The following is a 25,388-nucleotide window of genomic DNA, read 5'->3' as shown; positions in this document are numbered from 1 at the left end:
CAACATACGAGAACAAGTGCATTAATATACTGTAACCCTATCATTTATGTTTCATCCAGAACTACTCTCAGAGCTGCTGTTATTAAAAATTAAGGCACATTCTGTTCTTATATAAACCTTTTCTACCAGGTTTTAGAAACGCAAATAGGCTTAGAAAGGAATCTTTTGCTTCATCGGCGACTTATGCCATCTTATAATACATAATAACAATAATTATGCAATCTTGTTATGAGTCTAGTCATTGTGTAGGTCTACAGTTGTATGCAGTGCAGTTATATGGTGTATAATGGATAATCTGTATCCATAAGTTATCTTGAAAAGTCCAATTTAGAGACAGAAAAAAAGAGAGAGATAGAATAGAAAAGGTGAAATGAGATGAAATGAGATGAAAACAGAAGATCACCAGCTCTCAGGTGCTATACTATACATGAGTGTACAGACCAAGTGGGGGAAAAAAAATGAACGGGCCACAAGGACAGTGAGTGTGCTTCAGGACCTTGAGATCAAAACACTAACTCCGTACTTACAGTGGGGCAAAAAAGTATTTAGTCAGTCACCAATTGTGCAAGTTCTCCCACTTAAAAAGATGAGCGAGGCCTGTAATTTTCATCATAGGTATACTTCAACTATGAGAGACAAAATGAGAAAAAAAATCCAGAAAATCACATTGTCTGATTTTTAATGAATTTATTTGCAAATTATGGTGGAAAATAAGTATTTGGTCAATAACAAAAGTTCATCTCAATACTTTGTTATATACCCTTTGTTGGCAATGACAGAGGTCAAACATTTTCTGTAAGTCTTCACAAGGTTTTCACACACTGTTGCTGGTATTTTGGCCCATTCCTCCATGCAGATCTCCTCTAGAGCAGTGATGTTTTGGGGCTGTCGCTGGGCAACACGGACTTTCAACTCCCTCCAAAGATTTTCTATGGGGTTGAGATCTGGAGACTGGCTAGGCCACTCCGGGACCTTGAAATGCTTCTTACGAAGCCACTCCTTCGTTGCCCGGGCGGTGTGTTTGGGATCATTGTCATGCTGAAAGACCCAGCCACGTTTCATCTTCAATGCCCTTGCTGATGGAAGGAGGTTTTCACTCAAAATCTCACGATACATGGCCCCATTCATTCTTTCCTTTACACGGATCAGTCATCCTGGTCCCTTTGCAGAAAAACCGCCCCAAAGCATGATGTTTCCACCCCCATGCTTCACAGTAGGTCTGGTGTTCTTTGGATGCAACTCAGCATTCTTTCTCCTCCAAACACAAGTTGAGTTTTTACCAAAAAGTTTTATTTTGGTTTCATCTGACCATATGACATTCTCCCAATCCTCTTCTGGATCATCCAAATGCTCTCTAGCAAACTTCAGACGGGCCTGGACATGTACTGGCTTAAGCAGGGGGACATGTCTGGCACTGCAGGATTTGAATCCCTGGCGGCGTAGTGCGTTACTGATGGTAGCCTTTGTTACTTTGGTCCCAGCTCTCTGCAGGTCATTCACTAGGTCCCCCCGTGTAGTTCTGGGATTTTTGCTCACTGTTCTTGTGATCATTTTGACCCCACGGGGTGAGATCTTGTGTGGAGCCCCACATCGAGGGAGATTATCAGTGGTCTTGTATGTCTTCCATTTTCTAATAATTGCTCCCACAGTTGATTTCTTCACACCAAGCTGCTTACCTATTGCAGATTCAGTCTTCCCAGCCTGGTGCAGGTCTACAATTTTGTTTCTGGTGTCCTTTGACAGCTCTTTGGTCTTGGCCATAGTGGAGTTTGGAGTGTGACTGTTTGAGGTTGTGGACAGGTGTCTTTTATACTGATAACGAGTTCAAACAGGTGTCATTAATACAGGTAACGAGTGGAGGACAGAGGAGCCTCTTAAAGAAGAAGTTACAGGTCTGTGAGAGCCAGAAATCTTGCTTGTTTGTAGGTGACCAAATACTTATTTTACCAAGGAATTTACCAATTAATTCATGAAAAATCCTACAATGTGATTTCCTGGATTCTTTCCCCCCATTCTGTCTCTCATAGTTGAAGTGTACCTATGATGAAAATTACAGACCTCTCTCATCTTTTTAAGTGGGAGAACTTGCACAATTGTTGACTGACTAAATACTTTTTTGCCCCACTGTAATCCCAAACCCAGATATCTACTGAAATCTATCTACACAATCACTATAAGCCTCTTCTTACATCTTATGGATGTCCAGTATAGTTAGAACTGAACATCCATCTTTAGCTGTGGAAGGTCATATGCGTGTCATGTGACACACCTGTGACCTTTCAGTGTACCTGTAGCAGGCGCTCCTGCTCCTGCTGCCACCTCTCCTGCCGTTTACGCTCTTCGTTAGGGTCCCAAGTCCAGTGATTGACCCTCTTTGCAAGGTTCAAGATTGGGGTTTCGATCTGACGCACACAATTACACACAGCGGAAAAAAAGGAAAGAGGAGGAAAAGGGAAATGACAGGACAGTTCCTAATTGGTGTAAAAGAAATGAAAACAGACAGCAAAGGAAAGGAAGATGGTGAGAGGTTGTTGGAGATACTCACACATTCACTGGTGAAGTCAAATCCCTCTGTGGAAAATGAAAAAGGAAAAAAAAGAGAGAAGATACGTTTACACGCTAAAATATAGAGTACCATCGTTTCAACCTCAAGGCTGCTTGTTGCTCTATGACAAGCTAATGAAGACACAAAAAGAGTGTAGAACATGACAATAATGAAAGAACATGGAAAGACCATCTTCAAAACTTGTCCAAACTAGAAAGGCACTTGGTAGCGTTCATACCTCCGCCAAGCCACACATTAGAATATCGTGGATCCACATGTATATCCGGATTTGCATCAAAATCTAATCAATCGTTCCTTGGTCCATGGCTCACCTTTCCACCAAATTTCATCAAAATCTGTTCACTACTTTTGAGTTACACTGGGAACAGACAAAAAAAATGATGGCTCCGCATACATATCTAGATCCTGGATCCACATATATATATCTGGATTTGCATCAAAATCTAATCAATTCTTCCTTGCTCCATCGCCCACCTTTCCATCAACATTTATCAAAATCTGTTCACTATTTTATGAGTTACGTTGGGAACAGACAAAAAAAAAATCCTGGATCTGGATACATATCCAGATTTGGATCAAAATCTAATGAATTGTTCCATGGCCCACCTTTCCACCAACTTTTATGAAAATCTGTTCAATACTTTTTGAGTTACACTGGTAACAGACAAACAAACAAACAAATGGAGGTGAAAACATAACCTCCTCCAACAATGTTGGCAGAGGTAATAAAATGTCATGGAGGATGCTGCAAAAAAGTACCGTTTATAAGGAACACAATTATCAGGAACTCATGGTATAGGTTCTACTGCTATAGTTCCTTGAATTTCTATAATTTTTTAACACACCCGTATAAACCTCTTCTCATATTTTGGAAGTGTATATGTACAAAACACCCTGGAGTTTTTTGTTGTTGTTGTTGTTTTTGTTAATAATGGTTAAAATTTCTAGCATGTTGTGACAAATTTTGCAATTTGAGCCCATGATTTAATGATTGTTGACATGTCATACTTCATACATGACCAACAGTGACACCAGTATGTCTTTATGTGTTATTACAACATTAAAGTAAAATTTGTTATCATCAGGCATCTTCATAGGTTCCTGTGGCCAAAATGGTCAAATCCAATTGAACTGTCACTCATTTTAAAACAGATGAGTTTTTGAAGTATTTTGTGGACTTAATACAATATGAATAATACTAATATGTTGCTACACATATGTACATGTGGACCCTGGAAATGTGGAAAATATCACCAGAAGATTACCTGGGTGTGTTAAAAATGTTCCTTCCTGGTTCTTACTATGGAAGCCTAGTGAGGACAAAATGGAGCAGGTGTATATATTTTACCAGCACATATCAATTGATCAAAAGATCTCATCGTGCCCTCAGCAGGTTGCACTGTGTAAAGATATTTCAGAATGGACGGTTCAACAAGGACTGGACCCTGACTTAGGACAAGAAGTGACAGAAAACTAGGTGGATGAAAACTGCCCTTGTTCTCCACTCTGACCCATGAACGCAACTGGGGTAAGAAACCCCAGTTAACTGGGTTAGAGCTAGTTTTACCTGCAGGTGCGAAGAATTCCCAGCGTAATCTAGAGCTACTGGAGGTGTGTGTGGGTTCTGACGTGCACACACACACATACATACATACATACATATATATATAAATATATAAGGACACACAATTAAAAAAAATAACAGCCAGAGAGAAAAAAACATGGATTTTAAAAATAAATACAGTACCAGAAACAGAGAGACAGACAGAAACAGGGATAAAGATAACAGAGTGAGGAATCCAGGTCAAAATTTGAACAGAAATCCAAAGTAAATTAAAATCTTAAACACAAGTTCAATGAGAGGAGAGTTTAAATGATTGATAAAGCAAGGAACTGTGGGTAGTGTACTTCTGTTACCTGAGTAAGACGTAATATCAGCCTTTCTGGACTCAGTGAAGGAAATCTCATCTGATTTCTGGCCTAATCCATCAGAACAGCTCATCTAAACATTGGATAAACATTACCTCACTTCATGGTTCAAAAGCTTCAGAATTCACATGAATACACATCCAGAGTATCATCTGATCTCAGCTTATCCTAAATGTTAGGTACCATATTTATTTTTTTTATAGCAATACAATTGCAAAATATATTTTAAAATACACAATATGTTTGATAATCATTTTTGTCTTAAAACCCATAAAAGCAAAACTGACCCAAATCCTAACAGTGGTTAGGGTAAATGTTTTTTCCCGCTTTCACTCAACCCATTAACACCACCCCCCATTCTCCTAGAACATATATTCTGAAGTGTTTTATTCTTTTAGTACCACAGAAATTTAAACAAACAAAATATGTTTCATTTATTTGTTGGTTAGTTGTGATGTTATAACTTCACAATTTGCACAACTCTACTCATATGAAATGTTACAAGGCAGTGGCGGCTGGTAGGCTTTCAAACAGGGGGGGCTGGTCGGTTACGATATTTCCAGATTTTAAAAGAAAAAAGAAAAAACACATCAATTTTGCCCATACTCTTGCCTCTGATCTGGCTGATTGTTGGCAGGGCCACAAACTGAAATAACAGGTTCTTTTGGCCCATTAGCCTACTGTCCAATATACATTATAGTGGTGTTGGGGGGGGGGGTATATTTTAACATTTTATATTTTAAAATTGTGGCATGTTGTTTAAAAATTGATCATTATTGAAAGCAGCTCTTTGTCAGGAACCTCAGCAGTAACAGCAGAGTGTTCTGGAATAGGCACAAGCACTGACCTTGGGGAGCCAAACATAGAGCTGGGTGCCACACATTTCATTCAATGACACTTTCCCTATATTTTACTTATTTTGACTGAGAAATGTTTTATTGACAATTTTGATAACCCTTCACTTTTAATCCAGGACTGTAGTGTGAAATGTTCTCGGCTGTGTTTTTGTTTAAAAATGTTTTCCAAATTGTACAGTGGTGCCTGAAAGTTTGTGAACCCTTTAGAAATTTCTATATTTCTGCATAAATATGACCTAAAACATCATCAGATTTTCACACAAGTCCTAAAAGTAGATAAATAGAACCCAGTTAAACAAATGTGACAAAAATATTATACTTAGCCATTTATTTATTAAGGAAAATGATCCAATATTATATATCTGTGAGTGGCAAAAGTATGTGAACCTTTGCTTTCAGTATCTGGTGTGACCCCCTTGTGCAGCAATAACTGTAACTAAACATTTCCGGTAACTGTTGATCAGTCCTTGGGGGAATTTTAGCCCATTCCTCCATACAGAACAGCTTCAACTGTGGGATGTTGGTTGGTTTCTTCACAGGAACTGCTCACTTCAGGTTCTTCCACAACATTTCCATTGGATTAAGGTCAGGACTTTGACTTGGCCATTCCAAAACATTAACTTTATTCTTCTTAAACCATTCTTTGGTAGAACGACTTGTGTGCTTCGGGTTGTTGTCTTGCTGCATGACTCACCTTCTCTTGAGATTCAGTTCATGGACAGATGTTCTGACGTTTTCCTTTATAATTCGCTGGTGTAATTCAGAATTCATTGTTCCATCAATGATGGCAAGCCGTCCTGGCCCAGATGCGGCAAAACAGGCCCAAACCATGACACTCCCACCACCATGTTTCACAGATGGGATAAGGTACTTACGCTGGAATGCAGTGTTTTCCTTTCTCCAAACATAACACTTCTCATTTAAACCAAAAAGTTCCATTTTGGTCTCATCCGTCCACAAAACATTTTTCCAATAGCCTTCTGGCTTGTTCATGTGATCTTTAGCAAACTGCAGACGAGCAGCAATGTTCTTTTTGGAGAGCAGTGGCTTTCTCCTTGTAACCCTGCCATGCACACCATTGTTGTTCAGTGTTCTCCTGATGGTGGACTCATGAACATTAACATTAGCCAATGTGATAGAGGCCTTCAGTTGCTTAGAAGTTATCCTGGGGTCCTTTGTGACTTCACCGACTATTACACGCCTTGCTCTTGGAGTGATCTTTGTTGGTCGACCACTCCTGGGGAGGGTAACAATGGTCTTGAATTTCCTCCATTTGTACACAATCTGTCTGACTGTGGATTGGTGGAGTCCAAACTCTTTAGAGTTGGTTTTGTAACCTTTTCCAGCCTGATGAGCATCAACAACGCTTTTTCTGAGGTCCTCAGAAATCTCTTTTGTTCGTGCCATGATACACTTCTACAAACATGTGTTGTGAAGCTCAGACTTTGATAGATCCCTGTTCTTTAAATAAAACAGGGTGCCCACTCACACCTGATTGTCATCCCATTGATTGAAAACACCTGACTCTAATTTCACCTTCAAATTAACTGCTAATCCTAGAGGTTCACATACTTTTGCCACTCACAGATATGCAATATTGGATCATTTTCCTGAATAAATAAATTGCCAAATATAATATTTTTGTCTCATTTATTTAACTGGGTTCTCTTTATCTACTTTTAAGACTTGTATGAAAATCTGATGATGTTTTAGGTCATATTTATGCAGAAATCTAGAAAATTCTAAAGGGTTCACAAACTTTCAAGCACCACTGTAGCTGTGTTTAAAGGACATGGGACATGAAACATAAATGCACACTATATCAGTTTCTTTCCATTAAAAATATGAATTAATTGCATCAACAAATACAAAATCATCTATTAAATTCAGCAAAATCGTTATATTCGTGATGATTATATGGCATTTCTGCTCGAGCTCCGATATGCATATTTTACAACCGGAAGAGCCGCTGTCACGTGATCATACGTCACAAAAACTTTCGGGCACAGCACAAGCGGGTAGATGAATGGAGAAGTGAATGACAAGAAAATTGTTTTTATAGTCTTTAACGTACATTGAACATCATGGTGTATTGTGCTGCTTATGGTTGCAATAATTCCAATGGGAAATGCCCTGGAGTAAGTTTTTTTGCATTCCCCAAGGACCTGAAGCTGAGGAAAGTGTGGGCTCACTACTGCCGTAGAAAAAACTTTGCACCTACTGTTTCCCACAAACTGTGTTCGGACCATTTCACTGAGGATTCTTTCAACATTAATACTCAGGTACTGAGCGATATTAATTGCCAAGCCAAATTTAAGAGGCCGTATATCCGGGTTCATGGAGGCAGTGATAGCGCCATAATATACAGAGCCTAACATTCCTACAACTGTAGAGACAGTCAAGAAATCCTGTAACATTAATGGACATTTAAATAGGAACAGTCCACCGTACTTCCATAATGAAATATGCTCTTATCTGAATTGAGACGAGCTGCTCCGTACCTCTCCAAGCTTTGCGCGACCTCCCAGTCAGTCAGACGCAGTCAGACGCACTGTCACTCCTGTTAGCAATGTAGCTAGGCTCAGCATGGCCAGTGGTATTTTTTGGGGCTGTAGTTAGATGCGACCAAACTCTTCCACGTTTTTCCTGTTTACATAGGTTTATATGACCAGTGACATGAAACAAGTTCAGTTACATAAATTGAAACGTAGCGATTTTCTATGCTATGGAAAGTCCGCACTATAATGACAGGCGTACTAACACCTTCTGCGCGCTTCGACAGCGCATTGATACCTTCACTCGGAGTTGTACCATTATTTTTTAGACAGAGCGGACGGACCAGGGCATTCGCCCGCCTGGCCGTGCCCGACAAGGAGCGCTCTCGGCCGGCTTGGGAGGCAGACGGCAGCCCCTCCTGGAAGTGTGGTTTTACCATGGGCCTCATGCGGAAAAATGCCGAGGTGCATTCGCTAAGCGACTGAAAGCTGAGGTAAGGATTAGTATTATAATTTTGGGTGTATCAATAATTGATTATCATAATTCTGACTCGTTTCGCCATTTTGAATGTTTTCATCTCGGACTCTGGAAGCATTGTATCTCAATCAATCTCGAAAAATATCAGCAAAAAAAAAAACTAGCTTGCAACGGACTTTAGCTAGATCTATGATGAACTTTCAATGTATGATACAAAAATAATACTTCTTTCAACAGATCATTAGCCTTTGAGCAGAATTGTTTTTAACTTACCAGGAAGTGTTATCGAGCCGACCGCTTTCAGTTTCATGGGGATTGAATGAACTCTCACTCTCAGAATCATCTGACCCGTCAGAGTAAAGACAAGATCTATGTTCATGTGAATTTCCAGCTATCGGTTCGAATTGATAGGGTCTAACTTCACATCTCTGTGAAACATCGGGAATGTCACTGTCGATGGTGTCCATTTCGGTAACCTGTTTACATTAGATACCCAAGCGCTGGCTCCTTGGAAAGTTTTTGTGACATCACGGGTCACGTGACCACCTAGCTAATTAACGAATCATTGTTTTACGCTGATGTATAAAAAAGTTGAATAATGTGATGATTTTCACATTTTTGACGCCCTGCAGTGATTTAGATGGCATTTCTTATGTCCTTTATACATAATTATACCCAGAAAAAAATCCATGTCCCATGTCCTTTAATTCATATCCAGAGAAATATATATTCCAATATAATATACTCAACATAAACATTTTAAATAGATTCTATATTTTTGGTCCATCCATGACATATTACTAAAGTAGCCTATTTACTGTTGTTGATGTGGGTCACTTGCTGTTAGCCAATTCACTTTCTCGTACCAGGAGAGCTGAAAGGAACGAGTATTATTCCCTACCTTTTTCACCAAGTCAATTTGAGGCGTTGGTCTACCCTGCTCTTTAATTTTAATTTTTTCCTCAAAAGGAAGACTGGCAAATGGCTTTGCCAAAATTAAATCAGCAATGCTTGGCATCCGTGCGCAGCTTTCTTGCTAGCTGACTAGCCCCCTCAAGTTCAAGTTCAGTCACTCAAATAAACGAAATTTCTGGAACTAAGATAGCAAACTTGACAACATTATATTTACACTTTATTTACAATGAAAATATATACAAACTAAAAAAGCTGGTAGAAACCGTATGTAATGAATGAAATCGAAATGTAAGCTGATCTTTTACAATACACCACAGCACTTGCGAATCCGCATGGGACTGAACTGAGATTCACTGCTGCCTGTCTATATTTGAAACAAGCTGTCAATCAAAGAAAATATCTGGCAGCTTTCACCAATCACCAGTCTCCTCGCGGAAAGCTTTGCCATGTCCCTCCCAATGTGAGGCTGGGAGTCCGGTGGGTGGGTGTTTTTGCAGTATTTGTCCAATAACCGTCTTGCATTTTGAGATTGAAAAGTGCATAGCTCCCAAATGCCATTGAAGTCCACTGAGGCTGGGAGTCCGTGAGACTCCGTGGGCGGGCGTTTTCGCAGTATTTGTCCAATAATCGTCTTGCATTTTGATATTGAAAAGCGCATAGCTCCCAAATGCCATTGAAGTCCACTGGGACAAGGCCATGTTTACCACTGTGAGACATCCCCTTTTCTCTTTACAACAGTCTGTAAACATCTGGGGACTGAGGAGACAAGTTGCTCAAGTTTAGGGATAGGAATGTTAACCCATTCTTGTCTAATGTAGGATTCTAGTTGCTCAACTGTCTTAGGTCTTTTTTGTCATATCTTCCGTTTTATGATGCGCCAAATGTTTTCTATGGGTGAAAGATCTGGACTGCAGGCTGGCCAGTTCAGTACCCGGACCCTTCTTCTACGCAGCCATGATGCTGTAATTGATGCAGTATGTGGTTTGGCATTGTCATGTTGGAAAATGCAAGGTCTTCCCTGAAAGAGACGTCATCTGGATGGGAGCATATGTTGCTCTAGAACCTGGATATACCTTTCAGCATTGATGATGTCTTTCCAGATGTGTAAGCTGCCCATGCCACACGCACGAATGCAACCCCATACCATCAGAGATGCAGGCTTCTGAACTGAGCGCTGATAACAACTCGGGTCGTCCTTCTCCTCTTTAGTCCGAATGACACGGCGTCCCTGATTTCCATAAAGAACTTCAAATTTTGATTCGTCTGACCACAGAACAGTTTTCCACTTTGCCACAGTCCATTTTAAATGAGCCTTGGCCCAGAGAAGACGTCTGCTCTTCTGGATCGTGTTTAGATACGGCTTCTTCTTTGAACTATAGAGTTTTAGCTGGCAACGGCGGATGGCACGGTGAATTGTGTTCACAGATAATGTTCTCTGGAAATATTCCTGAGCCCATTTTGTGATTTCCAATACAGAAGCATGCCTGTATGTGATGCAGTGCCGTCTAAGGGCCCGAAGATCACGGGCACCCAGTATGGTTTTCCGGCCTTGACCCTTACGCACAGAGATTCTTCCAGATTCTCTGAATCTTTTGATGATATTATGCACTGTAGATGATGATGTGTTCAAACTCTTTGCAATTTTACACTGTCGAACTCCTTTCTGATATTGCTCCACTATTTGTCGGCGCAGAATTAGGGGGATTGGTGATCCTCTTCCCATCTTTACTTCTGAGAGCCGCTGCCACTCCAAGATGCTCTTTTTATACCCAGTCATGTTAATGACCTATTGCCAATTGACCTAATGAGTTACAATTTGGTCCTCCAGCTGTTCCTTTTTTGTACCTTTAACTTTTCCAGCCTCTTATTGCCCCTGTCCCAACTTTTTTGAGATGTGTTGCTGTCATGAAATTTCAAATGAGCCAATATTTGGCATGAAATTTCAAAATGTCTCACTTTCGACATTTGATATGTTGTCTATGTTCTATTGTGAATACAATATCAGTTTTTGAGATTTGTAAATTATTGCATTCCGTTTTTATTTACAATTTGTACTTTGTCCCAACTTTTTTGGAATCGGGGTTGTATATAAACATTTTATTCCAAGTGAAAGCTTGCAATGAAGTTGTCTGTGCTTTTAGAGCTAGTGATAGCGTTGCAGTAGTTATGCAGTCTGGTTAGTCAAATGACTTTCTATGGATATGCCCAACAAGTTGCCACAGCCTTGTCCATGGCTAACATTAACACATAGCTAGTTTTGTTTTGATGCCAGATGATGATCTTCCTTTTTTTTTTGTCTTTCTTAAAGCAGTGTTGCTGTTGAGCAGTTATTAACCTCGAGGTGTGGACCTGGGTTTTAAGCAGGTTGGATTGTCATTTTTATTTTCTGAGCAAGCTGCATTTACAGCTATTCCACTGTCTTCCTGATTAACACACATATACATGTATGCACACACTGCCACAGCTGGGTCAGAACACTACCATGCTGCTTTGTTGGGATGGGTAAGAGTGTTAAAAAAAAAAAAGAAAATGACAGTGGCTCTTTTTTTTGTCAATTCAGTTGTGTTTCATTTTGTAACATTCTACCAGGGGTTTATTCTACAAGTTAGCCAGTAAATCCAGTTGGTTGCTTCAGAGGCATTAGGTTTTGTAAGCGTTGTGGTAATAATACAACAATGCATTGACAGAAAATGTACTTTTAATACTACAGTATTTTTAAAAGCAAGTACTTCAGTACTTTAACTTAAGTAAAAATTTGGCTGTACAGCTTTCACTTGTATCGGAGTAACATTTGACCAGTGGGATCTGTACTTTGGCTTAAAGAATGAATCTGGGTACTTTGTCCACCTCTGCGGGGTGGCACAGTGGTGTAATGGACAGCACTGTCGTCTCACAGCAAGAAGGTCCTGGGTTCAAGCCTAGCGGCTGGCGAGAGCCTTTCTGTGTGGAGTTTGCATGTTTTGTCCGTGTGGGTTTCCCCCAAAGACATGCAGGTTAGGCTAATTGGTTCCTGGTTCCTGAGTTGTTTGCGCCGAGTTCTTTTTTCCCGCGAGTGCCGGCGTTAATTACTAATTCTTTTTTAACTTTTTTCTACAAATAAATTTCCAGTATCCTCTTCATTTTTATTGTACTGTCGCTTTCCTTTTTGTACTTTTCACTTTCGCTTTCCTTTTTCTGTTTTTTTTTCCCGGTTTTTCTCTTTCTTTTTTCGGAAGAACGCCGAGACCGGAAGCTTTCTTTTTCTCTCCTCCTGTGTAAAGACCACAAGCGGAGGCCATCCACATCTGATCTGCTTTAATATCAACAGATCTTCGTTGAAGGTACGTGAATCTTTTCATCATGGCACACCTTCAGCCTGTTCAGTGTGCTGAGTGCAGGATGTTTAATCATTCTTCCTCCGTCACTAGTGATAGCTTTATTAGCTTTATTTGTGATAAGTGCAGATTAGTTAGTTCTCTGACGGAGAAGATTTCAGTGCTAGAAGCGCGTGTCCAGGCTTTAGAGAAGGTCAGTGAGCGTGAGAACAGTGTAGTTTCTGTCGGGGAAAGTCTGGATGCCCTAGGTGGAGTTAGTAATCCCCCAACTCCGGCATTAGAGCCCTTACAGCGGGGCGAATGGGTGACGGCTCGGCGGCATAAGCATAGAGCCAAAGCTACCGCTGAGGCTTGCCCATGGGAGCACCACTCCTCTCCGCGTCACGTGCCTTAGTGATGCACCCACTGAGAAACCTGAAAGAGCTCTGGTTACAGGGGACTCCATCATACGGCATGTGAAATTAGCTCAGCCTTTAGGGGCACCAGCAGCTTTAGTCAGGTGTATACCGGGAGCCAGAGTGCCGGACATAGCAGGCAATCTTAGGGTCCTAGGCAAGCACAGGTTCTCAAAGATAGTTATCCATGCAGGAGCTAATGATATATGCCTTCGTCAGTCTGAGGTTACTAAGAGTAACTTTGTAGAAGTGTTTAAATTAGCGAAGGCGATGTCCGATGCTGTAGTATGCTCTGGCCCCATCCCAATGCGGCGTGGCGATGTAGCTTACAGCAGGTTATGGTCGCTGAACTGCTGGCTGTCCAGGTGGTGCTCTGAAAACAGTGTGGGCTTTATAGATAATTGGGCTAATTTTGAGGGCACTGCTGGCCTGTTAGGGCGGGACGGTATCCATCCCACTCGGGAAGGTGCTGCTCTCATTTCCTGCAGTATAGGTCATAGTCTCAGAACAGGCCTAGTTAATTTCTGACAATCCAGAGCCAAGGCCAGGGAGCAGACGAACAGGCTAAACCGACTGTCTGCTAGCTGCACAGAGTCGTCACTCAGGGTCCACTACATCGAGACTGTGTCTGTTCCCCGAGCTCAACAAAAAGGTAGAAATTTTCAGAGAGTTTGTTCCAGTAACCTAATCAATATAAAATTAGATCATACTGACTGTACAGCTGCTGCCAGCACCTTTGATCTAAAGGTGGGGCTATTAAATATTAGATCTCTTACATCTAAAGCACTAATGGTTAATGAACTCATTATTGATCAGGAGTTTAATTTACTTTGTTTAACTGAAACATGGATTAAGCCAAATTAATATATAGCATTAAATGAAGCGAGCCCTCCTGGATACAGTTATATACACCAGCCTCGTCTAACTGGCAGGTGTAACACAAAAACCTGGTTATAAATTTAATACATTTGAAGTTCTTCATACTCATATAATGTATGCAGCCTCGAAAACTAAGTCTACCCAGTTAATTCCATTGCTTATTATTTACAGGCCCCCGGGGCCGTATTCTGAGTTTCTTTCTGAATTTGCAGATTTTATCTCAGATCTGGTTATTTCCTTGGACAAAGCTTTAGTTGTCGGAGATTTTAATATCCACTTCGATAACCCAGAAGACCCTTTAAAAACAGCGTTTGTGTCCATCTTAGATTCAGTCGGGATTAAGCAGAATGTCATAGGACCGACCCATAATGGTGGTCACACCCTTGATCTAATACTAACATTCAGATTAAACATAGACAATATAGTCATACTTCCACAGTCTGAAGTTATCTCAGATCATTATCTCATCTCATTCAAACTATGTCTGAGTAATAATATATGCACCTCACCACGCTACTGTATTAAACGTACTTTCACGTCAACTACTGCACAGAGCTTTATAAATGATCTCCCAGAGTTGTCAACTTTGATTGGGTCACTGTCAGCCCCTGCAGAACTTGATCAGGCAACTGAATGCTTAGAGTCAACATTCCGCCATACTTTAGATAATGTAGCTCCTCTAAAAAAGGAAAATGGTCAGAGACAAAAATTAGCACCCTGGTATAATGATGACACTTGCACATTAAAACAGACCACTCGAAAATTGGAACGTAAATGGCGTCAAACAAAATTGGTAGTGTTCAAATTAGCTTGGAAGGAGAGCTTCCTGAAGTATAGAAAAGCTCTTAGTGCTGCAAGATCAACATATTTCTCCTCCTTAATAGAAGATAACAAAAATAATCCTAGATTCCTATTTAATACTGTAGCAAAATTAACCAGGAATAAGTCCACTATCGACACATGCACACCTGCAGTATGTAGTAGCAACGACTTCATGAATTTTTTTAATGACAAAATTGAGAATATCCGACAAAAAATTCAAACTACTAATTTAAGGTCAGACAATGAAAGTGACCTTGTAGTTAACTATATAACTGTATCAGATCATCAGTTAGAATGTTTTACTCCCCTTAAAGAAACTGAATTACTGTACTTTCATTAATCTCTACATCAAAAGCCTCAACTTGTGTACTAGATCCCTTACCTACATGTCTATTCAAACAGATAATGCCTGGAGTATTTGAACCGCTTCTAAAAATAATAAATTATTCTCTTACGATTGGCTATGTACCCAAATCCTTTAAACTAGCAGTTATCAAACCCCTGATTAAAAAACCTGACCTTGATCCCTGTCAGCTGTCCAATTATCGGCCAATATCAAACCTCCCCTTTATCTCCAAGATCCTTGAAAAAGCTGTGGCACAGCAGTTATGCTCATATTTACATAGGAATAACATTCATGAAATGTATCAGTCAGGATTTAGACCTCATCATAGCACAGAGACAGCACTGGTTAAAGTAGTAAACGACCTACTGTTGGCGTCTGATCAGGGCTGTGTCTCGCTACTTGTGTTGCTTGACCTTAGTGCAGCATTTGATACCATTAATCATTCCATTCTTCTGGATAGACTAGAAAATGTTGTGGGAGTTAAGGGAACGGCCCTCTCCTGGCTCAGGTCTTATCTAACTGATCGTTATCAGTATGTTGATATAAATGGTGATATTTCTAGACGTACCGAGGTAAAGTTTGGTGTTCCACAAGGTTCTGTCTTGGGTCCACTGCTTTTTTCTCTATATATGTTACCTCTGGGCGATATTATTCGTAAACATTGTATTAGTTTCCACTGTTATGCTGATGACACACAGTTGTATGTCTCTGCAAAACCTGATGAGAGACACCAGCTTAATAGAATTGAGGAATGTGTTAAGGACATTAGACACTGGGTGCTTATTAATTTCCTTCTGCTTAACTCTGACAAGACTGAAGTACTTGTTCTAGGACCACATACAGCTAGAAGTAAGTTTTCTGATTACACAGTGACTCTGGATGGCCTTTCTGTTTCTTCACGTGCAGCAGTAAAAGACCTCGGAGTGATTATTGACCCCAGTCTTTCATTCGAAACTCACATTAATAACATCACCCGGATAGCTTTCTTTCATCTCAGAAATATTGCAAAGATAAGAAATTTAATGTCATTGCATGACGCAGAAAAACTAGTCCATGCTTTTGTTACCTCCAGGTTGGATTATTGTAATGCCTTACTGTCTGGATGTTCCAATAAATGCATAAATAAGCTCCAGTTAGTTCAAAATGCAGCAGCAAGAGTCCTTACTAGAACTAGAAAATATGACCACATCACGCCTGTCTTATCCACACTGCATTGGCTCCCAATCAAATTTCGTATTGATTATAAAATACTACTATTGACCTTTAAAGCACTGAATGGTCTCGCACCACAGTACCTGAGTGAGCTTCTGCTCCTCTATGACCCGCCACACCTACTTAGATCAAAAGGTGCAGGCTATCTGCTGGTACCTCGTATAGTGAAGGCTACATCAGGGGGCAGAGCCTTTTCTTACAAAGCCCCACAGTTATGGAACAGCCTTCCAAGTAATGTTCGGGAATCAGACTCAGTCTCAGCATTTAAGTCTAGGCTGAAAACATATCTGTTTAGTCAAGCCTTTTGTTAATGGTGTTTATGAGGTAAAGGAGTAGATCTGGAGGGTCCTCAGACATAGAGTGTTTTGGTAAACTGGGATGTATGGATGCTGTCAGTCCCCACTTGCTTGCTCACTCGAGTTTGTTGACGGTGTAGTGGCTGGCTGCTTTATGTCCCAGGGCTCCCTCATGCCTGTGTTACCTTCTGGCTCTCTCCTTTTAGTTATGCTGTCATAGTTAGTTGCCGGAGTCCCTGCTTGTACTTGGTGCAATATGTATACTGCTCCTACTTATTCAGGTGACATTGGGCATACCTAACAACCTGCGTTTTCTTCCCCCCCCCAAATCTGTCCCTCTGAGTTACATGGAGTTAACAGGAAATCTTTTGGTGGAGACCTCGACTGGCTATCGTAGCCTGCAGGGAATCAGCCATCAGACTTCTGTCGCATGTCCCAGACCCGGTGAAATGTAACTGAATTGTCTTGGCCAGCCCTAAGGGTCCCATCTTCATCTCATCATTGCTGAGGAGTGTGCTCCCATCACCCAATCAAGCATCCAGCCAGAGCAGGTCATGATATTTTTTACCATATTAACATGCCATTGTTGTGTGTTATGCCTGATGTCAAGACTCTCGTCTCTGTGAGCCTACCACACAGACTTAATACTTGTCATTTTTAGGGCATACCTAACATGTGTTTTCTTTCTCTCTCTCTTCCCCCCCCCCCAAATCTGTCCCTCTGAGTTACATGTTGGTCCTGGGATTGAGATGCTGGCCTCTTCTGCCCCTCGGGCCTGCTTGGTCCATCCTGGTGCCCTGTGTCTGGTCGGAGTTTTATCGCATTGCTCCTGTGAAGGACGGCCCCATGAGGATAGTTGAGGGTTATACCTGGAGGATGCTCTGGACTCTTACAGTAATGCTTTTATGGCTGAGGACTACAGTTGTCTTGCTAACTTTAGGACTGCAGTTATCATGAACAGTTTTGCACTCAAGTTTCCATCAATGAAGAGCTATAACATCAACGAAACTGTCCTCATGTTAAAACTGTTAATATTATAGTCAGGCTGTCTGTTGTTGCCCAAATGAGGATGGGTTCCCTTTTGAGTCTGGTTCCTCTCGAGGTTTCTTCCTCATGTCGTCTGAGGGAGTTTTTCCTTGCCACCGTCGCCACAGGCTTGCTCATTGGGGATAGATTAGGGATAAAATTAGCTCATGTTTTAAGTCGTTAAAATTCTGTAAAGCCGCTTTGCGACAATGTTTATTGTTAAAAGCGCTATACAAATAAACTTGACTTGACTTGACTAATTGGTGGTTCTAAATTGACCATAAGTGTGAATGGTTGTTTGTCTCTGTTACCCCTTTTCCACCAAATCAGTTCCAGGGCTGGTTCGGAGCCAGTGCTGGTTCACAACTCGTCCAACTTGCGAGCCAGCTGAGAACCAGTTTGCTTTTCCATAGCTCGCAGTGCTAAGCGGAGCCACGTCATTACGTCGCTGTATACGTCAGTTACGTCGCTGTATACGTCAGTTACGGCGCTACGTTTACATAAACCTTGGCACGAATATCAAAGCAAAAACAACACGGAAGAAGCAGCAGCGGCAACAACAATAATAATAATGGATGACTTCGCGTTTGTACAGCTGCTGCTTCTCGTCGCTTAAAAATGGTGATCTTTCACGGTCTTGTTATTGTTGTTGGTTTTAATAACTCCGCTGACGTAAGCGGTTCTTTCCTCTGGCCCAGCAGAGAGTTGGTGCTAGCCTGGAACCGGTTTTTCTGGCCCCAGAGCCAGTTCTTTGTCAGTGGAAACAGAAAACCCGGTTCCAAACTAAGCACTGGCCCGAACCAGCCCTGGAACTGCTTTGGTGGAAAAGGGGCATGTGTGTCAGCCCTGCAATGACCTGGCGACTTGTCCAGGGTGTACCCCGCCTCTCGCCCATAGTCAGCTGGGATAGGCCTGCAACTCTGTAGAACAGGATAAGTGGCTACAGATAATGGATGGATGGATGGTCCACATCTGCTTGTGGTAGATGTTAGTTCTCATAGCTTTTCCTATATCCATCTGCCTAAATGTCCTACATTCTGCTTTAAGAGTATGTGTATTCTAATGTCTTTAGAATAAATGCTTTAAAAGACATGAATTAGTCTTACAGTTTAATGGCCCATTGAGCGCCACCAAAATTAGAACGCTTACCAAATCCTTACTAAAGTGGATTTTTTGCATTAGGCCAAATAAAAGTATGAGCTACTGTATACCTGGTCAGCAATAGGAGCATCTGTTGTAGGGAGTGAGTGTGTTTCTCGAAGCTCTGTCACAATGGTCGTCTTCACCACACAGTTGTGCTTCACTGCTGTATCAGGGATTGTCTGTTTCTCTGTGACAAGCAAAAAAACAACACGCTGAGTCATTGGCAACGTCTCAAGGCGTGCTGAGACATCTCTGGACAACTCCAGGCGTAAATGATATCAACAATGTTTTGAGAAATCAAGTTGTCTTAATATATCAAAGACAATATACAGTAGGTCTCGAGACAATTCTGTCATCTAGAGACAGCAGTAACACCTCACCTAAGGTTAGTCAGTATTCATAGGGCTACATAACACATATATATGCACTTTATGGCTACTGACATAATCACTGACAAAGGCTTATTTACTAACACTACTATAAATAGTACTAGCGTTGACTTTCATGTGACGCTGAAAGATTGATGCGGATAGAAAATTCTATGATGTCAGTTTATAGCAATACTCCTAGAGACGTTTTTTTAAACAATCATTACATTCTGTGTGTGTGTATTACAGCCAACTACATAATTATTGGCACCCTTGGTAAAGATGGATAACGGAAACATGTCTTTGTGGTTAATTGGTGTAATCTTACATTTAAAAACAAACAGATATTCTAATACATCTAAGTGAAAATAAAATCCTTTTATCAACAAATATATATTGTATTTTGTAACCCTCATGGATCACAATTACTGGCACCTAAAAATTCTAATGAACAAAATGTAACTGAGATACATTCCCACTCATATTTTACTTCTCATGCAGTTATCCATGGCTTCCTGTTTCACTGGGGTATAAATAAGAGGTGAAACACAGACCGAATTTCCAACATGAGCAAGATTAGCACATTCAGATGAAATGAGACAATACAAACTGAGGCTTTTTATTTCAACGAGCAGAAAATTCTCCAACCTGTTATTTCTGAATCCATGAGAGTTTTGGAAGTCTTGTCCTCTGTACTACTCCTTTTAAGAGGACTGCCGTGACTGTTGTTCTCTTCTTTAACATGTTCGGTTTTTTGAACAGGTGGGGTCTGAGTGCACTCCTGCACTGTGGTTTCACTTCCTGCTGAGATTTCTGACATTTGCGGAGGACTCTGACTTGCTGGTTTTGGTGGTGTTGGGGTGAAGGAAACCGGTCTCACCGGACTCTCTCTTGTGTCCTCGACAATGGAGTCACCGTTCACACGCATCAGTCCATCAGTCTGAAGCAAAACAAACACAGCGAACATAAAATACAGTAAGTGAAGGGCAAACCTGTAGATGAATATACAAGAACTGGGGTGGGTTTCCCAATAATGTTGCCCTTTAGGGCTAAAGAGCGAGTTTAGAGACATTCTCAAGCAACGAACGTTGTTTCTGTACCTGGTTTTCCCAAACTCATTTGTAAGGAGGTCTCTTAAGAGCAGCCTTTCTCAGAGCGTCTTTGCAATGGCGCGTCCTCGATATAGGCATTAGTAGTTGCTAAAGACATTCGTACTGTAGTTACTAAAGGCATCAGTCGATGAGGTTGCATGGCGCTTGTTTTTAAGCAAAAACCAATGCAATATAATAATATGTTAATATATCGTTAAAGTGTTAAAAATAGGTTAATATATTGTATCGTCATTAAGCGTTACATATATAATGTGGTAATTAATAATTGAAACTATTTTGCATTTTTGGACAGTAACATTTTTCATTCCAAGTGTGTTTTTTAATTAAAGGCAGTCTGCCTTTCAGATTTTTCAAGTGTAGGTCATAAAAATAATTTCCCCCGACACCCAATTATTTTTGTTTAGTGGACCGAAAGCTGCTGAATTAGAATCGCAGACTTCCAATTTTATTAGTTTTTTAAAAATAGAAGATACTACGTCATGCATGATGTGGTGGGATTTCCCCATTCGCGCAAGACATTGTGGGATACAAATTTGAAACAGGAGAGAAAAATGGAGGACGTGAGCGTGCGAATGAAACATGAAAGACCGGTGACAGTAAGGGAAAGCGAGAAGAAAAGACGTTATGTTGAGAAGGAAAGGAAATGCAGGACCAAACTGATAAATATTGGCAGTCAGCGAGGACCTCGGTGTGATCATCTGTTCGTTTAGCAACAGGATGATGTAACTGTCAGTGGACTGTCAAAGGTAAACCTGCGCATGCGCACACGGACTTCCTCTGTCTGTTTGATTGCGCGAAGCGAGCGATTTCATGCACATTATTTGCTCGGGAATCCCCTCAAATTAAATAACTTCCCAGGCACAGAATGGCCTGATATTTTGTGAGATATTACAGAAATAAACATGCATCACAATGACCAAATTTCAGAGGAAACTAAATTTCACCGATTTTATGAAATCGAAAGGAAGTCTAGCTTTAAATGAACAAACGTTCACATGAAAGAACGAGCAAATAATAAGCTAAATAATTCAGTAAATGTCTTCCCACTCATAAAAGTATGATCTAGGAATGTAGGAATTCTGTCTCACGCATATCTGAGAGATTCTGCCTCAAACAGTCACTCATGCATGCCAAACATATACTTTTATCATATATTCATATATATATATATATATATATATATATATATATATATAATCTCATTATCTGTAGCCGCTTTATCCTGTTCTACAGGGTCGCAGGCAAGCTGGAGCCTATCCCAGCTGACTACGGGCGAAAGGCGGGGTACACCCTGGACAAGTCGCCAGGTCATCACAGGGCTGACACATAGACACAGACAACCATTCACACTCACATTCACACCTACGGTCAATTTAGAGTCACCAGTTAACCTAACCTGCATGTCTTTGGACTGTGGGGGAAACCGGAGCACCCGGAGGAAACCCACGCGGACACGGGGAGAACATGCAAACTCCGCACAGAAAGGCCCTTGTCGGCCACAGGGCTCGAACCCGGACCTTCTTGCTGTGAGGCGACAGTACTAACCACTACACCACCGTGCCGCCCTATATATAATATATATATGATTTTATATAAAAGAAAGTTCATTCAATTCAACCTCCTTCGGTAGACACAAATCAAAACCTTTCTCTCTCTCTCTCTCTCTCTCTCTCACACACACACACACACACACACACACACACAATGTTAGAGGTGCAGAAATTTGTCTAATTTATGGCACTAAATGAGATAATCCCTCGCTTAATAGAGTTAAATTTGATTAAAATGTGGCGATATTAATGTGACATTACAATATCCAAACGTAATTCCATAACATATTGAAAGATATTCATAATGTTTTGTATATATGCATTTAATAATTAACTCAATGTACTTGCAATGTACAAGGAAAATAATTGAACACCGGCAGCAGATTCAACACCAGTTTCCACCCGTTGATTGTGAGAGTCCCTCGGAGGTGCATGTGCATTTTGTGTCGTTCAGGAAAACCACATTAGCCTGACGATGGATCTTAAGAAGTAATCAAAGATGCTCTTAGCTTTAAGAGGCTTTCGGGAAACCCACCCCTGTCTGTTTAGCACAATTTTGCCAATTAAAAAAAGCATTTTCAAACAAGATTATATACTTTTTTGGTCAAGAGAGTTTGTCCTTAGATACATGTAGACATCTTATATAGATTTTAAAAAAACTTGATTTGTCCCATATCAGCAATTACACACTTTTATTTAATCTGTTAATGTGAAGCATCCGCCCTCAATTATTAACATATTAACATATTAGAATGATCAGGGTTATATCAACCTAATGGCCGGCACCATTGACTGTTACAGAGCTGCTGTTACATAAAATCAATCAACACCTTCTGACCAATCAGAACTGAGCATTAACAAGGCTGTGGCATAATGAGTAACACTTATTATCTCAATTAGTGTGCTCATTATAAGTTTGCATCTGGACTGGGATCCATCGGGTAGCAACGAATAAGTCATGAGAGCAGGAGGTTTTTACTTTCATGCTCATGTGAGCAAGGAGTCTTGCATATCCAAGAAAGAACAGATTATTCTCATGAACATACAATGATGTGTGATGCATTTCTGGTATCCTTAGTAACTGCCTGGTCAAGGTTTAAATTAGGCTACTAGTTTGTTCATATTCTGGCAAATAGAACTGACTATTAGTTAATATTAATTAGTTAAACTCATCTCATCTTCTCATCTCATCATCTCTAGCCGCTTTATCCTGTTCTACAGGGTCGCAGGCAAGCTGGAGCCTATCCCAGCTGACTATGGGCGAAAGGCGGGGTACACCCTGGACAAGTCGCCAGGTCATCACAGGGCTGACACATAGACACAGACAACCATTCACACTCACATTCACACCTACGGTCAATTTAGAGTCACCAGTTAACCTAACCTGCATGTCTTTGGACTGTGGGGGAAACCGGAGCACCCGGAGGAAACCCACGCGGACACGGGGAGAACATGCAAACTCCGCACAGAAAGGCCCTCGCCGGCCACGGGGATCGAACCCGAACCTTCTTGCTGTGAGGCGACAGCGCTACTACACCACCGTGCCGCCAATTAGTTAAACTAATAATTTGAAAATATTGCAGGTGTATACAAACAAAAATACTAACCAACTGTCAGAAAAAGAATTTACAGACTATGGTGGGATTTTCAATTTTTCCTAGTGCTTTGTGGAGGAGTTCATATTTTAAAAAGCAACAACAGGTTTAACTAGAGGTACTGTACCAAGGGCACAGTGGTATCACATTTTCACACCTGAGGCCTTGGGACAAAGGTCAAGATCACAGAAGTAAGAGAAATGAGGCCACTTGTCTGGAATCTGATTCCAAAGGGAAAAGGATATAATACTAACATTGTTAATAATATTAACTAAGTTCTTATCTTTCACCAATTTCTTGATGCAGGTCAGTGAAAAATATGCAGATCATTGATCTGACCTGTCAAGGCCACTCCAGGGCAAAACTAATGTTCCCTAATGAAAGCCCATATACAGTGGTGCTTGAAAGTTTGTGAACCCTTTAGAATTGTCTACATTTCTGCATAAATATGACCTAAAACATCATAAGATTTTCATACAAGTCCTAAAAGTAGATAAAGAGAACCCAGTTAAACAAATGAGACAAAAATATTGTACTTGGTCATTTATTTATTGAGGAAAATGATCCAATATTACATATCTGTGAGTGGCAAAAGTATGTGAACCTTTGCTTTCAGTATCTGGTGTAACCCCCTTGTGCAGCAATAACTGCAACTAAACGTTTCCAGTAACTGTTGATCAGTCCTGCACACCGGCTTGGAGGAATTTTAGCCCATTCCTCCGTACAGAACAGCTTCAACTCTGGGAAGTTGGTGGGTTTCCTCACATGAACTGCTCGCTTCAGGTCCTTCCACAACATTTCGATTGGATTAAGGTCAGGACTTTGACTGGGCCATTCCAAAACATTAACTTTATTCTTCTTTAACCATTCTTTGGTAGAACGACTTGTGTGCTTAGGGTCGTTGTCTTGCTGCATGACCCACCTTCTCTTGAGATTCAGTTCAGGGACAGATGTCCTGACATTTTCCTTTAGAATTTGCTGGTATAATTCAGATTTCATTATTCCATCAATGATGGTAAGCAGTCCTAGCCCAGATGCAGCAAAACACACCCAAACCATGATACTACCACCGCCATGTTTCACAGATGGGATAAGGTTCTTATGCTGGAATGCAGTGTTTTCCTTTCTCCAAACATAACGCTTCTCATTTAAACCAAAAAGTTCTATTTTGGTCTCATCCATCCATAAAACATTTTTCCAATAGCCTTCTGGCTTGTCCACATGATCTTTAGCAAACTGCAGACGAGCAGCAATGTTCTTTTTGGAGAGCAGTGGCTTTCTCCTTGCAACCCTGCCATGCACACCATTGTTGTTCAGTGTTCTCCTGATGGTGGACTCATGAACATTAACATTAGCCAATGTGAGAGAGGCCTTCAGTTGCTTAGAAGTTACCCTGGGGTCCTTTGTGACCTTCCGACTATTACATGCCTTGCTCTTGGAGTGATCTTTGTTGGTTGACTACTCCTGGGGAGGGTAACAATGGTCTTGAATTTCCTCCATTTGTACACAATCTGTCTGACTGTGGATTGGTGGAGTCCAAACTCTTTAGAGATGGTTTTGTAACCTTTTCCAGCCTGATGAGCATCAACAACGCTTTTTCTGAGGTCCTCAGAAATCTCCTTTGTTCGTGCCATGATACACTTCCACAAACATGTGTTGTGAAGATCAGACTTTGATAGATCCCTGTTCTTTAAATAAAACAGGGTGCCCACTCACACCTGATTGTCATCCCATTGACTAAAAACACCTGACTCTAATTTCACCTTCAAATTAACTGCTAATCCTAGAGGTTCACATACTTTTGCCACTCACAGATATGTAATATTAGATCATTTTCCTCGATAAATAAATGACCAAGTATAATATTTTTGTCTCATTTGTTTAACTGGGTTCTCTTTATCTACTTTTAGGACTTGTGTGAAAATCTGATGATGTTTTCGGTCATATTTATGCAGAAATATAGAAAATTCTAAACGGTTCGCAAACTTTCAAGCACCACTGTATGACTTACATGATCCATAGTAACTATGGCCCTATCTCGCACCGTTCTCATAATAAAAGGCACTGAAAATATGCAGGTCATTGATTTG

At 40.7% G+C, this 25,388-nt stretch overlaps 1 protein-coding gene across 10 annotated transcripts in view; it reads right to left on the bottom strand.

Annotated features, from left to right (window-relative positions):
- limch1a (LIM and calponin homology domains 1a) overlaps positions 1-25,388 on the bottom strand; it is a 169,631-nt gene that overhangs the window by 22,927 nt on the left and 121,316 nt on the right. For 9 of the 10 annotated variants that reach the window (XM_060916533.1, XM_060916539.1, XM_060916537.1 and 6 more), the window contains 5 exons: positions 19,690-19,981; positions 18,742-18,860; positions 4,484-4,568; positions 2,546-2,571; positions 2,289-2,402 (listed from right to left, as the gene is read on the bottom strand). In XM_060916533.1, coding sequence (XP_060772516.1) covers positions 2,289-2,402; positions 2,546-2,571; positions 4,484-4,568; positions 18,742-18,860; positions 19,690-19,981 — 636 coding nt within the window. The remainder of the gene's footprint in view (positions 1-2,288; positions 2,403-2,545; positions 2,572-4,483; positions 4,569-18,741; positions 18,861-19,689; positions 19,982-25,388) is intronic. The other variant, XM_060916536.1, reaches the window with a different exon arrangement.

This window comes from Neoarius graeffei, chromosome 3 (assembly GCF_027579695.1).
Source record: "Neoarius graeffei isolate fNeoGra1 chromosome 3, fNeoGra1.pri, whole genome shotgun sequence".
NCBI lineage: Eukaryota > Metazoa > Chordata > Actinopteri > Siluriformes > Ariidae > Neoarius > Neoarius graeffei.
The sequence above is the reverse complement of the archived record's forward strand: the minus strand, read 5'-3'. Positions and strand labels throughout refer to the sequence as shown.